Below are 15,410 nucleotides of genomic sequence, written 5' to 3'. Positions count from 1 at the left end.
TGAGACAACCCTCACCCCCAATAGCGATAAGCAGATAGCAACCGTGGTCCCACCTTGAGGAGGGGGGTTCCTGACTAACATTGATGAATGGTCTCTCTATGGTCAATCACAGGTCTTTTAGTCAAACCTGTAAAAAAATATGTTAACACGTGGTAGACTTTCATTCACCCATTCAAGGTGCTTGGTGTTTTAGCTGTTCAGAAGTTGATTACCTTGTTGGTGAGACAAAACATACAGGCAAAATTTTTGAAGAGAAATAAAAGAGAGTAGTCATAAAGCATGAACTTGAACATGACATAGTGCCCAGTATGTATGGAAAAGACTAGTAGTTCCAAATTGTGACTCTGGAGCCCCAGGAATTCTGTGCCTTCTGAGCATGTAGGGAGGGAAGGGAAGTGGCTGAGAAGTTAGGGTTTCACCTCCCCCCACTCCTCTCAACCAGGGGGGATCTGGTTTCATTTATTTCATTCATTTTTTTAATTCACTTAATAAGTGCTTGCTTCTATGGCCAGACACTGTTCTAAGCTCTTTCCATAGGTTATTAGGTTCAGTTCTCCCTCAGATTCTCTGAGATAAGTGCTCTAATTTTCTCCATTTTATTGACCCAGAAACGGAGGCACAAAAAGTTATATAAGATGTAGCTACTGAGGGGTAGGAAAGGGAGAGGGCACTTATCTGGAGCCAGTTAAGGAAGACTTCTGGGAGATGCAGCAGAATAGCGTAGGTGCTCTCCACAGGCTGCCAGAGGGACCGACGAGGCAGAGGAGCACAGTAGACACACGAGTGGCAGCAGGCAGAGCTGGTTTTCTGGGGATCTGTGAAGCAGGTTGGATGAACCGAGGGATATCACAGAGCAGGGATGTGGGAGGAGCTGGCCAAATGGCGGCTAATAAGGCAGGATGGGAGACCAGGGAGGGAATGGACTTACAGAGAGCCGTGTCAGATCAAGGGCAAGAGAAACGGGGCCCAAGTCCTGAGCCTCGTTGCCAAGAGAAGAGGGCAGCCTGGAACACACAGAAGGGACTGATTTAACTTGTAGAGGAGATTTATTTTGCATTTTGCTCAGAATTTGATAGGCTTTTGGCAAGTGTACGAAACAGTCATAGATTTGGCAGTCTTCTGCTAGCAGATTTGAAATGTTCAATCCTTAAGAACTGCTGCATCGTTAGGTTATGCAAAACAGGGTGCAATTTTGTAAATATGCCATCTTGTACTGATTTGACATTTGTTCTATTATCCTAGAATATGCCAAAGGGAGAGAGACCTTCAGATTTAAGCCAAACCTTAACTTGTTTGTTGAGTGCTGATAAAATGTTGACTGCTGTGTGATCTTTAAAGAAGCCAGTGTTGCTGGGTGAGGCCTGAGGTAGGGCCCCCTGTAGGCGGATGGGAGCTCTTTCCTTGGCATCTCACCGGTACAGTTGTTTGATGGATACGGACAAGTAAAACATCTGATGCGGTGGGTTGAATTAATTTTTCCTTAAACATTTTCTGTGACCTCTGGTGTGGCATTAATGGTGCTTCCCCAAACAGCCTCACTTAATATTATTTATGAGGCTTTGGTCACAAGTGGGAGAATGCACAGAGCAAGTCAGTACACTCGGGGTACTGTCTCACTGAAGCAATAGGGTGTCCATTACACCTGTGGCTGTTTGCTTTTTCTACCAGAGCTTGGAAATGACAATGCGATGTTTGGCTGTGAAGTGAAGGGACACTAGAATATGATGTTAAGAGGCATGGACTTTTGAGTTTGACCTGTGCTAAAATTCTGTTTCCACCACCTATTAGCCAGGAGAGGTTACTAAACCTCTCTGAAGCTCTGTTTCCTCATCTGAATAATGGGGAGAATCAGAGCTACCTCATGGGGTTATTGACAGGATTAAACGAGACACCTATGCCTGCCATGAAATAAGCTTACAAAAACATGGAAGCTGCCACCATTATTCTCAGGAAGCAAACTGTCCGTATGGTTCCTGGATGGCGCAAGGGGTAGCTTAAAAATTGTCAGACCTTCCGTTTCTCACAGTACTTCCCCACTCTTATCAGCTCTCTCTTTTATTTCAAAAATACAAAGATTTATTTGCTGGAAGGTAACTGAGGAACCAGCCTGATCCAACGAGCAGCTACAGATGGTTCTTCTTGGGGCTTGAAGGAAAAGCTCCTCGCAGAGATGCTGTGCACCAGCACTGCCACTGGACCAATCCTCCCCACTTCACTTTGCCAGGCTGTTGCTGGCAGCGGGGCTCTCCGGAAGTTTCTAGCCTCGGGAGAGTGCCAACTGCACCACCATTGCATCCTTGCCCATTTATCACTCTAAACTTCCTTTTTAGGAGCTGGTGACAGACTATTCGGCTTCTAACTTAGTCATCCATTTCCTTTTTTATTTCTGTTTCCATCGATAGGCAAATGGGGATTATCCTGTTTTGGTGGGTTGAAATAGCACCATTGAATTATTTCTGGTCATTAATTCTCCCTTAACTTAGTGCATGCATTTCTCTCACTGACTCTGGCTGCCTTTCATGGGTTAAAGTGTGCCGTACAGCGGACTGTCAAGAGTCCCTCTCGATTGAGAAGCCAGGACGCTCAGGCTAGTAGGGAATGATGGGTGGTTCCAGAGGCAAGGTGACACAGCTGCATCTTTCCAGGAGGGCAAAATGTTCCCGGGAGCCTGCGAGCCTTGAAATGGGTGTGTGCCTGAGGCTGCCTGGCGCCCGTGCACTGAGAGGTCCCTCTTGACGCAGCTCCCAGCGAGCAGGGGGACGTGTGCATTGGAAATGACACACTTCTCTTGTGGTTGCAGGGGGAAGCTTTTGTTTTATTTTTCCCTTGCTGCATTAAAGTATTTGTCTTTCTTTCTTTGTAGTGTAATATTGTTAATGTAAAACAATTTGCATCATGACACTTTTATCACAGTTTTCGTCTTTTTCTCAGTATGTTGCATTTCTCACCATGTCTAGTTCATCACAGCTACAGTGTGTACATCACAACATTTATCTTAGGCTCAGGGTTTTACTTGTTTATAAAAATTGTCTTCTTTCAGCCTGTATTCACTCCATTTAAGAAAAAAAAGGCAGCCAGAAACTGTTTTGGTCCAAACTCCAGGAGTTATCACATTCCTTGCTAACTGTCCTGCGTATTTATATGTCTCCTAACTATTACTCTATGTTTCAGTGACATTTCTCAGTCTCATGGCTCAGGGAGGTTGTGGAGCGGCTTTTGCTGTGCACTCTGCCACGCAAGGAAGGCCCGAGAGGCTTTTGGAGGGGAGGGGAGGTCACACAGCTGGATATTTGGGCCACGTGTAGGTGCTGAAGTTGACTATCTTTGGCAGGCGAAGAGCTGGGTTTCTTGTGGGGAGAAACAAGGTGGAGGAGACAGCCGTGTAGCCGCAGAAAGGATGGTGCAGGAGGACTCGGACGAGGGCGCCGGCTCTGGGGCTCAGACTGGCGGTGTTCACCGTTGGTGGGTCAGCCCCAGCCTCTGCTGTCGCCAGCTTTGAATCCTACACTGGCCTTTTGGGAGATTGATTTTGACCCTTTCCTCTCTCCAGGGCAGGACATCGCTCAGGGTTCTGTTGCTTCATTAGGCTCTGCATCAACCACACAGTCCAAAACGCCTCACAAGTCTCGAAGGTCTGTGCGAGCCAGCTCTCTTCCAATGAATTCACTCTAAGAAGGCATGAGAACGCAGGGGGCAAATGACACCCAGTGTGTTTGTGCACTGCAAATCCCAGAACAGTTCAGTAACAATTTCTTTCTCCCTGTATCTTTGCTGGAAGACCACATCATGAGCAGCTTGGAATTTTAGTGGAGACTCAGTGCAGCATAGGAGGTAAAAGAGGTTCTGCCATCAGACCTTGTGTCCAGCTCCGACTTCTTCCTGATGTAACCTGGTGTACTTTATTGTCTCAGTGTAGAAGTGGGATTGCTATAGACCTATCTTGCAGGAATGTCATGAGGATTAAATAGAGCAGTGCTTTTATAAATCCTTTAAGATACTTAGCAGAGTGACTGGTGCAGAGTACACAATAAGTATCAGCTCTTATTACTAATGGCATGGTGTATGGGTTGAAAGTGGGCAAAACATATCTTGGTAAATTTCAGAATGAGAATATTTTATTCCACCTCCCCTAGCTGTTCCCACTTGCCTCTGCAAAACTAGGACCGAATATAGTGAAGAGTACAATATAAGTGCCTACATTTCTTTTGTTTATTCCTTTAATTGATATTTAGCTCTCTATTAAATGCTCAGGATAGAGTAATGAACAATATAAATTCCTCTTCTCATGAATCTTATTGTTTAGTTGGGTATATGACAAATAAATATTGATCGACTTGAGAAAATGAATGAATGGATGGAAGAATGAATGGAGTATAATGTTGGGATGGATGGATGGATGGATGGATTCATCTGGGACATCTCACCAGATAACACGTTTCTTAAAGTAAAATAGAAGTGCGACTTTTAATGAGTCCTAGGTGTTTATTCTGAAAGTTCGTGGGTAAATTCTCAATTTGGGTCAGAAATGCCATATGGTCAGGACAAGTGGGACCCAGCCTGCACAGGAGTGGGAGGGCCTTTGCTCTAAGCTTTTCAGGAGAAGATCACCTTGACAGCCTCAGTCAACACAAATATGTTGGGTGACTTTGTCCTGAAAGTTGTAGACAGAACGTCGTTTTTCCAGAAACACTGTGTCACACCATCCTCACATCACCGTAATTTAACCTTAAAAAAAGCCATGTCTCTTGATTTCTATTTCAGTGAGAGCAAGAGGAGTTAATCTTCCTCCCATTTCAAAGAAAACAACACTCAGCAGCATGTCTCTAGGTACACAGCTCTCTGATATTGAAGCTGGGGCTAGAATACAAACGTTCGGACCTTAGCCCCATCCCCTTCCAGCCAGACTTTCAGGGTTCCCATCAAAATATTAAGCTGATGTTAGCTACAAAGATATCTGTAAAACACAAACCTTGCCTCTCATAAAGTTGACTTTGATTCACCAAGATGCTGCAGGAGGAGCTGGCTGATTTTAAACCCACAGGGAGGCTAGTGGCCCTTCCTGTGCCCCACAATAGAAGCAGAGTCCGGCTCACCCCTTCCCAAAGTTGCTACAATGTCTATGACATTCTTACCTTCACCCCAACTCTGCAAACATCTCCAGATTAAGATCAGATGACTAGTTCTATACTTTCAAAGCTTTTCCACCAAAGACTCCACCCTCATTCTAGAAGTCCTACCTGTGCAAGGTCATGAAACAGCCTTCAAAAAGCTGACCTCCCGGTTTTTTCTCCTAATTCCCTGGCTTGATCCAAAAGCAGCACTTTCCCCAAAGCAGAATGAGGCAGACAACCACCACCCACTGATTTTCTAAGGCCGTACTTGATCTTTTTCACCCCTTTCCCCTCCCGTATGTTACATTTGCCTAGGTTTTAAACATCTGTTCCAAAAAAGGTAATACTTGCTTCTCATTCAGAGCCTAGCAATGTGGACCAAAGTTCATATGACATATTGCAGAGTATGTTTAGTTGCAAATGCTATGTACAGGCTCTTTGAAATGTAGCATGTATGGCACCATGTGACACATGGTTGCCATGGCAATACACTTTTTGGCTGAACTACAGCATAAGCCCATGGAACATACATTGCTAATATGAGACTCTGCCCTGTGCTAATGCATAGGACACAGCCAATCTGGGATCTGGGACCCGAGGGGTTTCGCATGCAGCCTGGGGGGCAGATGCCCTCTTCTGCATGTGCAGGGAAGATGTGGCATCCTCCCTTTCCGGTCCTGTCTCACAGGGACAGGACGTGCTGTACATTCTGCCATGCATGGAGACAGCATTTGCTTGAATATCGGTTTGCTATATTTTGTATCAAAGGGGGCCCCAGCTGAAAACATTTTATTTTGTAAACTGAAGTGAAAAATCAGTTTATGGCAGATCTTTTTTTGAATAATGACATTCTTTTTCCCAATTCCAGAATTCAACAGTCATGAGCAGAGCTGAAAATTTTAAACAAGTTGAGTACCTCCTTATTCATGGAACAGCAGATGGTGAGTTTCAGTTAATTAGACTTTTTAGTATCACAGACAGGTTTGCAATTTCACTACTGACAAAACAAAAGCATGAGGGGCAAGACTGTTACATTTACTTCAATAAAACAGTGTTGCTTTCCACAACTCACTTGTCTTGGCCTAAATGGGATGCTGAATCCTAGAACTTCAAACAGCCCCTTTCTTCTTGTGCCTTTCCCACCCTTCCTACCAGAAAAGTGGAGCGGCTTTTAGTTACTTTATGTTTCCTTTCTCTCCCTGCAGATAACGTTCACTTCCAGCAGTCAGCTCAGATCTCCAAAGCCCTGGTGGATGCTGGAGTGGATTTCCAGTCTATGGTATAGCAAAACTTCCTGCAAGGGGAGGGAACTTCCTGGTGGGTTCCGGTTCCCCTCTTGGAACTACTTCTCCTCACAGAGGTTCCAGGAGACGGGGACGGAAGCAAAAGGAGTCTTATTTTTCCAATGAGAAGTTGAAGAAGTGATATCCTTGAGTCATAAAGAGAGTCATGTTCAATATCATACAGTTGGGGGTTGAGAAGCACAATATTGCCTATCCTGAGAGAGTCAAAACCTTGGTCCTGTGATTGTCCCGTCTCTCCCTATTTTGATCAAAAAGTAATCACTTACCCAGTGAACGTGTGGCAGAGTAATTCTAAAGTGAAACCAGCATGATAATAGCTCAGGTCAAATATGCAAATCCATCTCTAGTATGTGTTTCTAGCCCTTCTAACAACAGTGCGGTATCAGTAATCAGTGCGCTTCCGTTTTTGCAACTTCCATGTTATCTTTTGTTGAACACCACAGCTTATAAACAATTAGGCTGGTTTTATGAAGTCGGAAATGGCTAGAGCTGTTGTTGCCTATTCAGAGGATGTTTCTAGGTATTAAGTCAAATTCATTTTACGCACTAGACCTTTTCAGATTAAGAAGAAAAAAAGATTATATATATGTGTGTGTTGCACTAAATATTTTTGTGTTAAGTCCTTTCTTGTTTGTATTAGCTTAAAAAGCCTGCTTTCCCTCACTCTCTTTTAACGGACACACTTTGCTCCGTGCTCAGTTCAAACAGCTCCTACTGTATAAAAGTGGGACAGTCATTTGATACCACAAAACCTGGCATATATTTTTGGGGTTAGATTCTTATGAGGTTGAGGTGTATCCTTCCACTGTTCAAAGAAAAGACGTGATACTTTAAGCCATTTTTGAAAGTTAATTTATGTCTCCATAATATATGTTTTCCTGGCAGTGACTTCCCACTTGTTTCACGTGGTGGGATGAGTTGATAAATTTTTGCCTCAGGTCATCAACTCATCCTACATAAATGTCAGACATGCAGATAAGAGATTCCAGTGAAACTCCAGTGAAAAAGTGTTTGCAAATAATACATTTGACTTTTGACTTCATATGTTATGCTAAACATATATATGGAATATTGAAATAGATTTTTTCTAGTGCCTTAGTGATATATATTAGGAAAAATTGCTTTCTAAAAACTCATTTATTTTAATAGTTTACCTTACTGCAGTGTAGGAGAAATTTAACAGTTGATAACACTTAATTAAAGTGGGCTTTACAGGATAAACATTCCCTATGCATGATGTGTTTCTAAGTGTCCTTTGAGTCAAATTTGAAAATGGACTTGGCTATTTTAATTATACATATCCTTAAAGCTCTATGCAGTGAAGCCAAATTCACAGTGAGTTGTCTCAGCACCTGCAAAGGACGATCAGAGACTCCTGCAGGACAGAGCTACATGCCCTGGAAAAGCTCTGGGAGGAAATGAGAAACCCTCTTTGATCACATTTCAGTTTATAAACTGAAGAATTAAAACATCCTGTGTTATTCCATGTATGCTCATGAGAACTCACTTGGGTTAAAAAAAAAAAAAAAGACAACTGACTTCCTAACTCTGACCTTTCTTTTTCTCTCTCCAGTGGTATACAGATGAAGACCATGGGATCGCCAGCAGCACAGCACACCAACACATATACACCCACATGAGCCACTTCCTAAAGCAATGCTTCTCTCTACCTTAGCACCTTGGAACAGCATGCCATTTGAAGCTTCTGAAAAGCCACTTTTGCTCTCATTATCTCAAAACTGCACCATCAAGATGATGATGTTAAAAAAGTACACTCAAATCAAGAAATGTTAAGGTTACCTTTGTTCCCAAATTTCATATCTATAACCCGAAGTAGGGACTTCTGTCTTCGCAACAGATTATTACCTTACGGAAGTTTGAATTATTCAGTCTGGTTTTGTTTATTATTTAAAATCACTTCCATATCAGTTAGTGAAACAACAATTAAGAATTGTTTTCATGGGAGCTTTGCAGAGGTTCCCTGGGCAGCATTTTTTTCTAACTGGACTAGACTTGTTCTCTTCTTGGAAGGAATGACAGGATGTGGGCCGTGATGTCACCGAGGCAGGGGTGAGAAAAGAGGGGGTAGGGAAAGAAGCTGGCGAGGCTGTGAACCCCAGTCCAAGCCTGCTGACCCAACCAGGCTGCTACCAGCTCCTCAAAGAGCTGTTCACAGCCAGACTGGCACAGTTTTCTGAGAAAGACTATTCAAACAGTCTCAGGAAATCATATATGCAAAAGCACTGACTTCTGAATAAAACCACAGCAGTTGAATAGACTCCAAAGAAATGAGAGAGAAACTGCCAACAATGCAGGGCCCCCAGGTGCCAGTTATGGCTATAGGTGCTACAAAAACACAGCAAGGGTGATGGGAAAGCATTGTAAATGTGCTTTAAAAATACTGATGTTTCCTAGTGAGAGAGGCAGCTTGGAACGGAGATGTGAACACATCAGCTTGCCCTGTTAAGAGATGAAAATATTTGTATTGCAAATCCTAACTTGAAGGAGTCTTTGCATCAGTTTTTCTTATTTCATATCTTTGAGCATCTAATTAAAAGAATATTTTAACTTCCTTGGACTTGTTTTTAAAAATTGAAAATTAGCTACAGATGTATGTAATATGATTCCCATTCTACATACGGTGGAATTTCTCCTGGTCAGTAATAAATGTGCCTTCATTTTTTCAGAGGTAATGAGTTCTGTGTCTTGAATCAGACCTAAACTGCATTGGCATATGGACACGCTTACTCAGAAAGGCTCTTGTTTATTTTGCTTGTTATCCCAAACTGCCTCGTAAACATGGAGAGGGTTCAGTTTTTGTAAGAAATAGATACATAGAAATGTGTTAAATTAAGCAATTCATAGCGATTTTATCTAATACATATACAATTACTGTTATCATACATATATATAAGCTTTTGAAAAATCAACTCAAAATAGTTTTGGTTATTTATATAATACATACTATATCATTTTATTCCGGGGAACTACGATGAGGCTCATAATATCAGATAATCTCGACAGTATCATCTTGGTAGCCCAGATGGCTCAGTAGAAGTAAAAAAAAAAAGTCAACAACTTAAGTCTTTAACTAATTATTTTTGGTTGACATAACGATATTAATGAAACCATGCATTTAAGATGCTGAGATAACTGAGGACACATAATATTTTTGTTCAATTATTTGCAAAATGGCCTTATTTTTAAAAATTGATTTTATGAACTCAAACATAGTTTCAAACATAGCTGGAAAAAGTTGTCCCAGACAGAATGAGTTACAGCATAAAAATCTAAAAATGGAAGAATTGGAAAAAATCTATCAATTCAACATGAGACTGGTGAGTCATGCATAGGAATGAACAGAAGACTGTGAAATTGTTTCAACTGTATTTTCAGCGCATGGCATTGAGTAATTAAGTCTCAAAATATCATTCATTCATTGGAACCATAAGCCAACCTTCAAACCCTCTAGGGCTCTTGTCATAATTCTAATAATAGACTGCAATCATTGTGAGTAGCTGGACCCATCTTTGCGGAAGATTTTTTATATCCAGAAACAGTAATCATAGGTCATATGTTCACATCCTGGATTGAATTAGTAATCATAAAGCAAATTAAGTAAAAATTCTCCTTTTATCTTAATTGAAACCAGATATTGTGCAATATCAGGTATTGTTCAGACATTAATAAGACAATTTTACAACAGTAGATGTACAATATCAGATACTATACGGATATTAAGACGATTATATAATATCTGATATTGTACAACTATTGTACAATGTCAAAACTGTATGAATTTATTGTTTCTTTAGTTTCAAAACGTGCCCATGTTTTCTCTGGAGCCCAGAGGTAATAAAAAAAATCCCAGCAAGTATTTTTCACATAATGAGGGTTGCAAATGGTGATGATGTGACTGAAGTTAAAGCAAATTTCATCTGACCCTCATAGGACAAGTTTTACTCTCCAGTAAGAGTTTTAAATTAGTTTATTGAGGAAGGAAGTTAAATTGACAAATAAATTCGAGATAGACTTAGCCTGAGGGTAGGTTTGAAACACACAGGAACTAGCCATACCAGTAAGATGTGCAGACTTGCCTGCCTTTCACTGTCGCAGCCTCACCAGGCACCTGGATGCTAAGATCCTTTCGTAAACAACCTGTTAAGAGCGCACGGGTGCCCAGGAACAGACGCGCCAAAGGAAGGGAGAAATTGTCACATCCCTTCTATGGATACAGTGTTTCTTTTTAAAGTTTTGATCAAGATTTTTAGAAAATCACTTTACAAATTATTTTCGAACTTTTTTAAATTGGAAATCTTGCCAGAAATGATTGCATACCTCCATGCTTTCTTAAATAACCGGCATAGACCATAATTCAATGCATCGTGATGACTCAAGGCCACCACCATGAAGATCATTGATCACATCAGGCTGTATGTCATTCTGAGTGTTTTATATTCACAGGTGGTCACTGAGGCTAAGTAGTTTCACCACTTGGCATTTGTTGCTTTTGCTCTAAGTTGATATGAGAATTCCAATTTATAAAACTATTAGATTTGTACAATATTTAAGATTCAATAAGCTCTAAATGAAAATACCAAAACAGAAGAATGGGTTTTTTTCAGAGTAAAGTAAGAGAATTTTGTTCTTCCAACTTTGTGACAGCAGTGTCCGAGAACAGTATTACATACATCCTGAAAGATCTGGAGTGTGTATTCAGGATGCCTGAGGGACACGGATGGTTGAGAATGAGAGATGAACGTGCGTAATAAAGCATAACGTCACTACCCTTAAGAAAAGCTCAGAGCATGGGATTAATAAGACCAATGTCATGCTCAGTAGAAATGTATCATCTCTCCGAATGTCCTTTCTGTGACAATATTAACATTTAAACTCAAGACTTTGAATTAATAAAAAGAAAGATAATTTTCTTACTGCCAAATTGAGAAGGGTGTCTTTTCTGGAATTGAACTCCAGCAAACTCAGTCAAAATTCTTATTCTAAATAATCTAAATAATCTTTCAACTGAGCAGTCAACCCAAGTTTGTCAGATTATTTAAAATGCATGTCTGGTGAAAAGTGTGACCCATCAAACAACGAAAACTCTAATTGTTCCAATTAGTTTCTCCTATCCAAAGTCATGATATTTGTGACTTGTGAGCAAAAATAGTATTTCATTGAGTAGGTTTGGTTTCTAGTGTTAATCACAGAAGGATGAGTGACAAAGAAAATGTAACATACTGAGAAGAAATATTACTCAACCCAATTCTGGTTGCATGAGCCAGAATGACTGCCTGGTTAAGGGGGAAGGTGGCCACATCTTGCCTCCTGCTGGACAGTAAGTGCACTCCAGCCGAGGCTAGGCGAACGTGGTTTAGAATCTCAGCATCGAGACTCACAGTAAGGAACATTTTAAAGAACATTGCTTAGCCTCTTTGAACCCCAGTTACTTAATTTGAAAGAGATAACAAAATACCTACCTCCCATACCTGTTGCATTGCTGTGAAGGTTTATACACCATGCCTGGTTTGATGATTCCATGGGTACACCAGTTCTCCCCTTAGGCGTCTTGTGTCCGCAGGTTTTGGGCATATGAAGGTGCTCAGTAAGCTTTTGCTTTTGTTCCAATGCTGCCATGTCAGTGAGAATCCTTTCTGGATCCTTAATGATTCTTAATAAACTGAGAGGCCACATCTTCGATATATTTTACTTATGATTCTGTCTACAGCCTTTGCTGGCCAAATAAACAGCAAAGCGCAGAAAGAACTAGGCTCCGGAGAGTTACAAAGAAGGGATAAAACACTATTCTTACCTTCAAGGAGCTTATAAACAAATGGAAGAAATCCATGACTCTACACACACTTGAAGGTAAAAGTACCTAGATCTAAAGCTAAGTCTATGGATGGATGAGATAAGTGGGATGAAAAGGTGAGCAGGGGGAGGGTGGTTTCTGGACTCATATGAGCCAGCCATTGGCTGAATTTTGTACTACACTTAGATTTCTTTAATTTTCTCAGGGTTACTGCTGATACCATGTTTTTCTGAACATTTTTGAAAAATACAACCCCAAACATTATATAAAGGAATGCTCTATGTGAAAGGATTTATCATAAAGTTCTTGTGCCTGTAGTTACTTATTAAGTACCTACAGAATATGCTTGAGCCTGTTTTGTTTCAATCATAATAAAAGTTTATAGACCATTCAATGAGAGTTTGGTTTGAGTCTCTGAGAGTCATCTTGAGTACAGGATCCCTAAGGAAATAATTTCACTTTTCCCCCACTATGTTTTCTACCGTGCTGCCAGACTAATCTTTCCCCAAATGCATGCCTCTCCATTACTGAAAACTCTTAATGGATAAAGTTGAGATATCCTAACATAAAATTTAACATCATTTATAATGTCTCCAACTTGTATTCCTACCTTTTCATACAGGTCCCGACTACACTCCTAACACTCCACCATATTGGGCTGTCTGCTGGATTTCAAATATGTCATACATCACATATGTCAGGCTCCTGTTATACCACATATATTTACTTTCTATTTTATTTTTTCAATACTGACATGTTTGAGATCTTTGCAGTTCTTGGAGTAGGTTTCCTTCCCCATATCCATCCTAATTCATATGCTACCTCTTATATAACATTTTCTTCAAACTTAGCCCTACTCAAAATTCCATCCTTGAGTTACTCACTTCCATCATACAACCAACTCAGTACACATCACATTATGTTACAGGTATGTGTCTACCCTGCCCTTAGAAGCGAGGCTCACAGTCCTATTTTCAAAGTTCCAGCACCAAAAGTAGTGGCCATTACACCAATAGAAACTGTAATGAAGTGACAGCTGTGTCCGTGAGCTACAGTTTTCTAAGGAAAATATCGAAAGAGCTCTCTAAAAGTATTACGAGTAATGCTTGAATATTGGGCTCCTTCAAGGGGACTGATTACAAGCAGACTTTCAAAGTAGATATTTAGAGAATCATCATATTACCCAAATTACTCTCATAAAATTTTCAAATGGTTGTAATCTCATTTCATTGTATGAATACACAAGAGAGATATATTGGAAAATTTGGAGAGCAATATTGCAATGATAGTAAAATAGTCCCACCCTTAGAAGCAAAGAGGCTAAAGTTCAATAGAAACAGAGGTAGATCAGTGTAGGTTAAAAAAAATAATGAGCCACACTTTTAAAAGCCAAGAAAAATCCTAAAAGATTTAGGGATTGTGTTGAAATACAAGTCGCTAGTGAATCATCAATGGAGAGTTTCTATAAGGCTAAACTACACCAAGGAGATACTCAAATTATATCTAGGAGAAATTTCCCAATATTGAAGGCTGTTAAGTGATAGCAATTACAAAGTAAACTCATGAGTCAAGAGAAAAATACTAACCAGTACATTACAGTTCTGAATGCAGTTACCTCCATAACACATTGCTAGATGGTTACAAAAGAATAGTGGTCCCATCTGATCTACTGTAACAAACAGGGAGATGACAAATTTTAGAAAATGCTTTCCCCAAGAGGGGTAAAAACCGAAGCCTAAGGAATTCTAGTAATGGGAAATCCTACTAAGGGTCTTAGAAGCTTTTACTAGTCATGGGTACAATGTCATTTGTATCTAAGTCACTGCTCTCCGGGAAAATGAAGAGGTACATCCTAATATAGCTCTCATCATAGTTTGTTCATAAAGTTCAAATTGTTTGAATACTCTTGAAACGTCTACATCACCAAGTTTGTTTAACATCACGGGTGTGTCTAAATTTAAGTATTACGTTCAATCAAAATGTTCTACATTGATAAGGAAAAAAAGACAAAACACTTTGCATCACAATTTAAAATTTGCAAGTAAATTAGTTAGGATAAATATTTATTTCCACATAACATTTCTTAGTTGTGAAAAACACAATATCCTAGTCACATTTACACATTACTTAAACTTTGCAATAAATTACATTCAAGATATTCAGTAATTTTGACCAGGAATCTGAAATTAGGAGGAAATATATAACACTACATTTTTCTTATATTTTATATGATTTCAAAATATTAAGATTAACATAGGGATAGCATTAAAATTCACACAAGAACAAAATGACTATAAAAATACTCAGAAATACAGAATTTCATTGGATATGAGTGCTTATTCAAATAGGTGATCATGTGAAGGTTTTAATTCACTATGATCATTTTAAACAGAACAATTATTAACATATTAAAACACTAGGAGGCTGCTTTTGGGACTGACTAGCATGTACAGCTAGTCTAAATCATAAAACAATGGGCATGGTTACATGTAGTATCTGTATTATAAAATACACAAAGGCAATGCATTTGGAATGTAAAGTTTCTGTAGTTTTCCTTGGCATTTATAAACACAGACTTTATTAACTACAAACTCTTCTTATATTTTTTAGGCTTATGTTCCATAAACGAAATGGCTCCTTGAAAGACTGTGAGGGGAATTTTACAGAAGGCATCAAAATGTTGAACCCAGTGGAGGCTTTGTTGTTTATTTCCTTCATAAGCTTAATCACAAGAGGATTTGTTTTGGTTTTATTTTTCACTTTTCATGTACACTTATACTCAGAATATTAATTCATAGTTTGGGAAAGCCACAGGGCTCTGAATTATTGTAAAACTGGACGCTGAAGATTATAAGGTTGATGATCATTGGTAATTCTTAGGAAACAAGAGCACTATGAGATTTCGTCTTTATTAATTCACATTCATTTGAAGTGAAATAAAATACTGTATTTTTAGTAATGCTCAAAAATTCTTAACTTTCCTTCCTCTCATATAAACTTAGTCAAGATGGATTATTTCATATAGACTGAAATATCTACAGAAGCGTCTCAAACAGAATCTGAAATTTTCATTTAAAAGATTATTTTTCTACAGCATGCATTTAATTAAAACGTGGAAAAGAGCTCTGCAGAAGAAAAAATGACAATTGGAGACCTATCAGTCTAACATTAGAACATGATTCA

At 39.6% G+C, this 15,410-nt stretch overlaps 1 protein-coding gene across 3 annotated transcripts in view; it reads left to right on the top strand.

Moving 5' to 3' along the window:
* DPP4 (dipeptidyl peptidase 4) overlaps positions 1–9,103 on the top strand; it is a 77,505-nt gene extending 68,402 nt beyond the window's left edge. For all 3 annotated transcript variants that reach the window (XM_059927986.1, XM_059927985.1, XM_059927984.1), the window contains exons 24-26: positions 5,980–6,052; positions 6,317–6,390; positions 7,989–9,103. In XM_059927986.1, the coding sequence (XP_059783969.1) occupies positions 5,980–6,052; positions 6,317–6,390; positions 7,989–8,090 (249 nt within the window). In that variant the 3' untranslated portion in view covers positions 8,091–9,103. The remainder of the gene's footprint in view (positions 1–5,979; positions 6,053–6,316; positions 6,391–7,988) is intronic.
* Positions 9,104–15,410: the final 6,307 nt, after the last annotated feature.

This window comes from Balaenoptera ricei, chromosome 7, assembly GCF_028023285.1.
Source record: "Balaenoptera ricei isolate mBalRic1 chromosome 7, mBalRic1.hap2, whole genome shotgun sequence".
NCBI lineage: Eukaryota > Metazoa > Chordata > Mammalia > Artiodactyla > Balaenopteridae > Balaenoptera > Balaenoptera ricei.
Note: the sequence above shows the minus strand (reverse complement) of the source record. Positions and strands in the feature narration are given on the sequence as shown.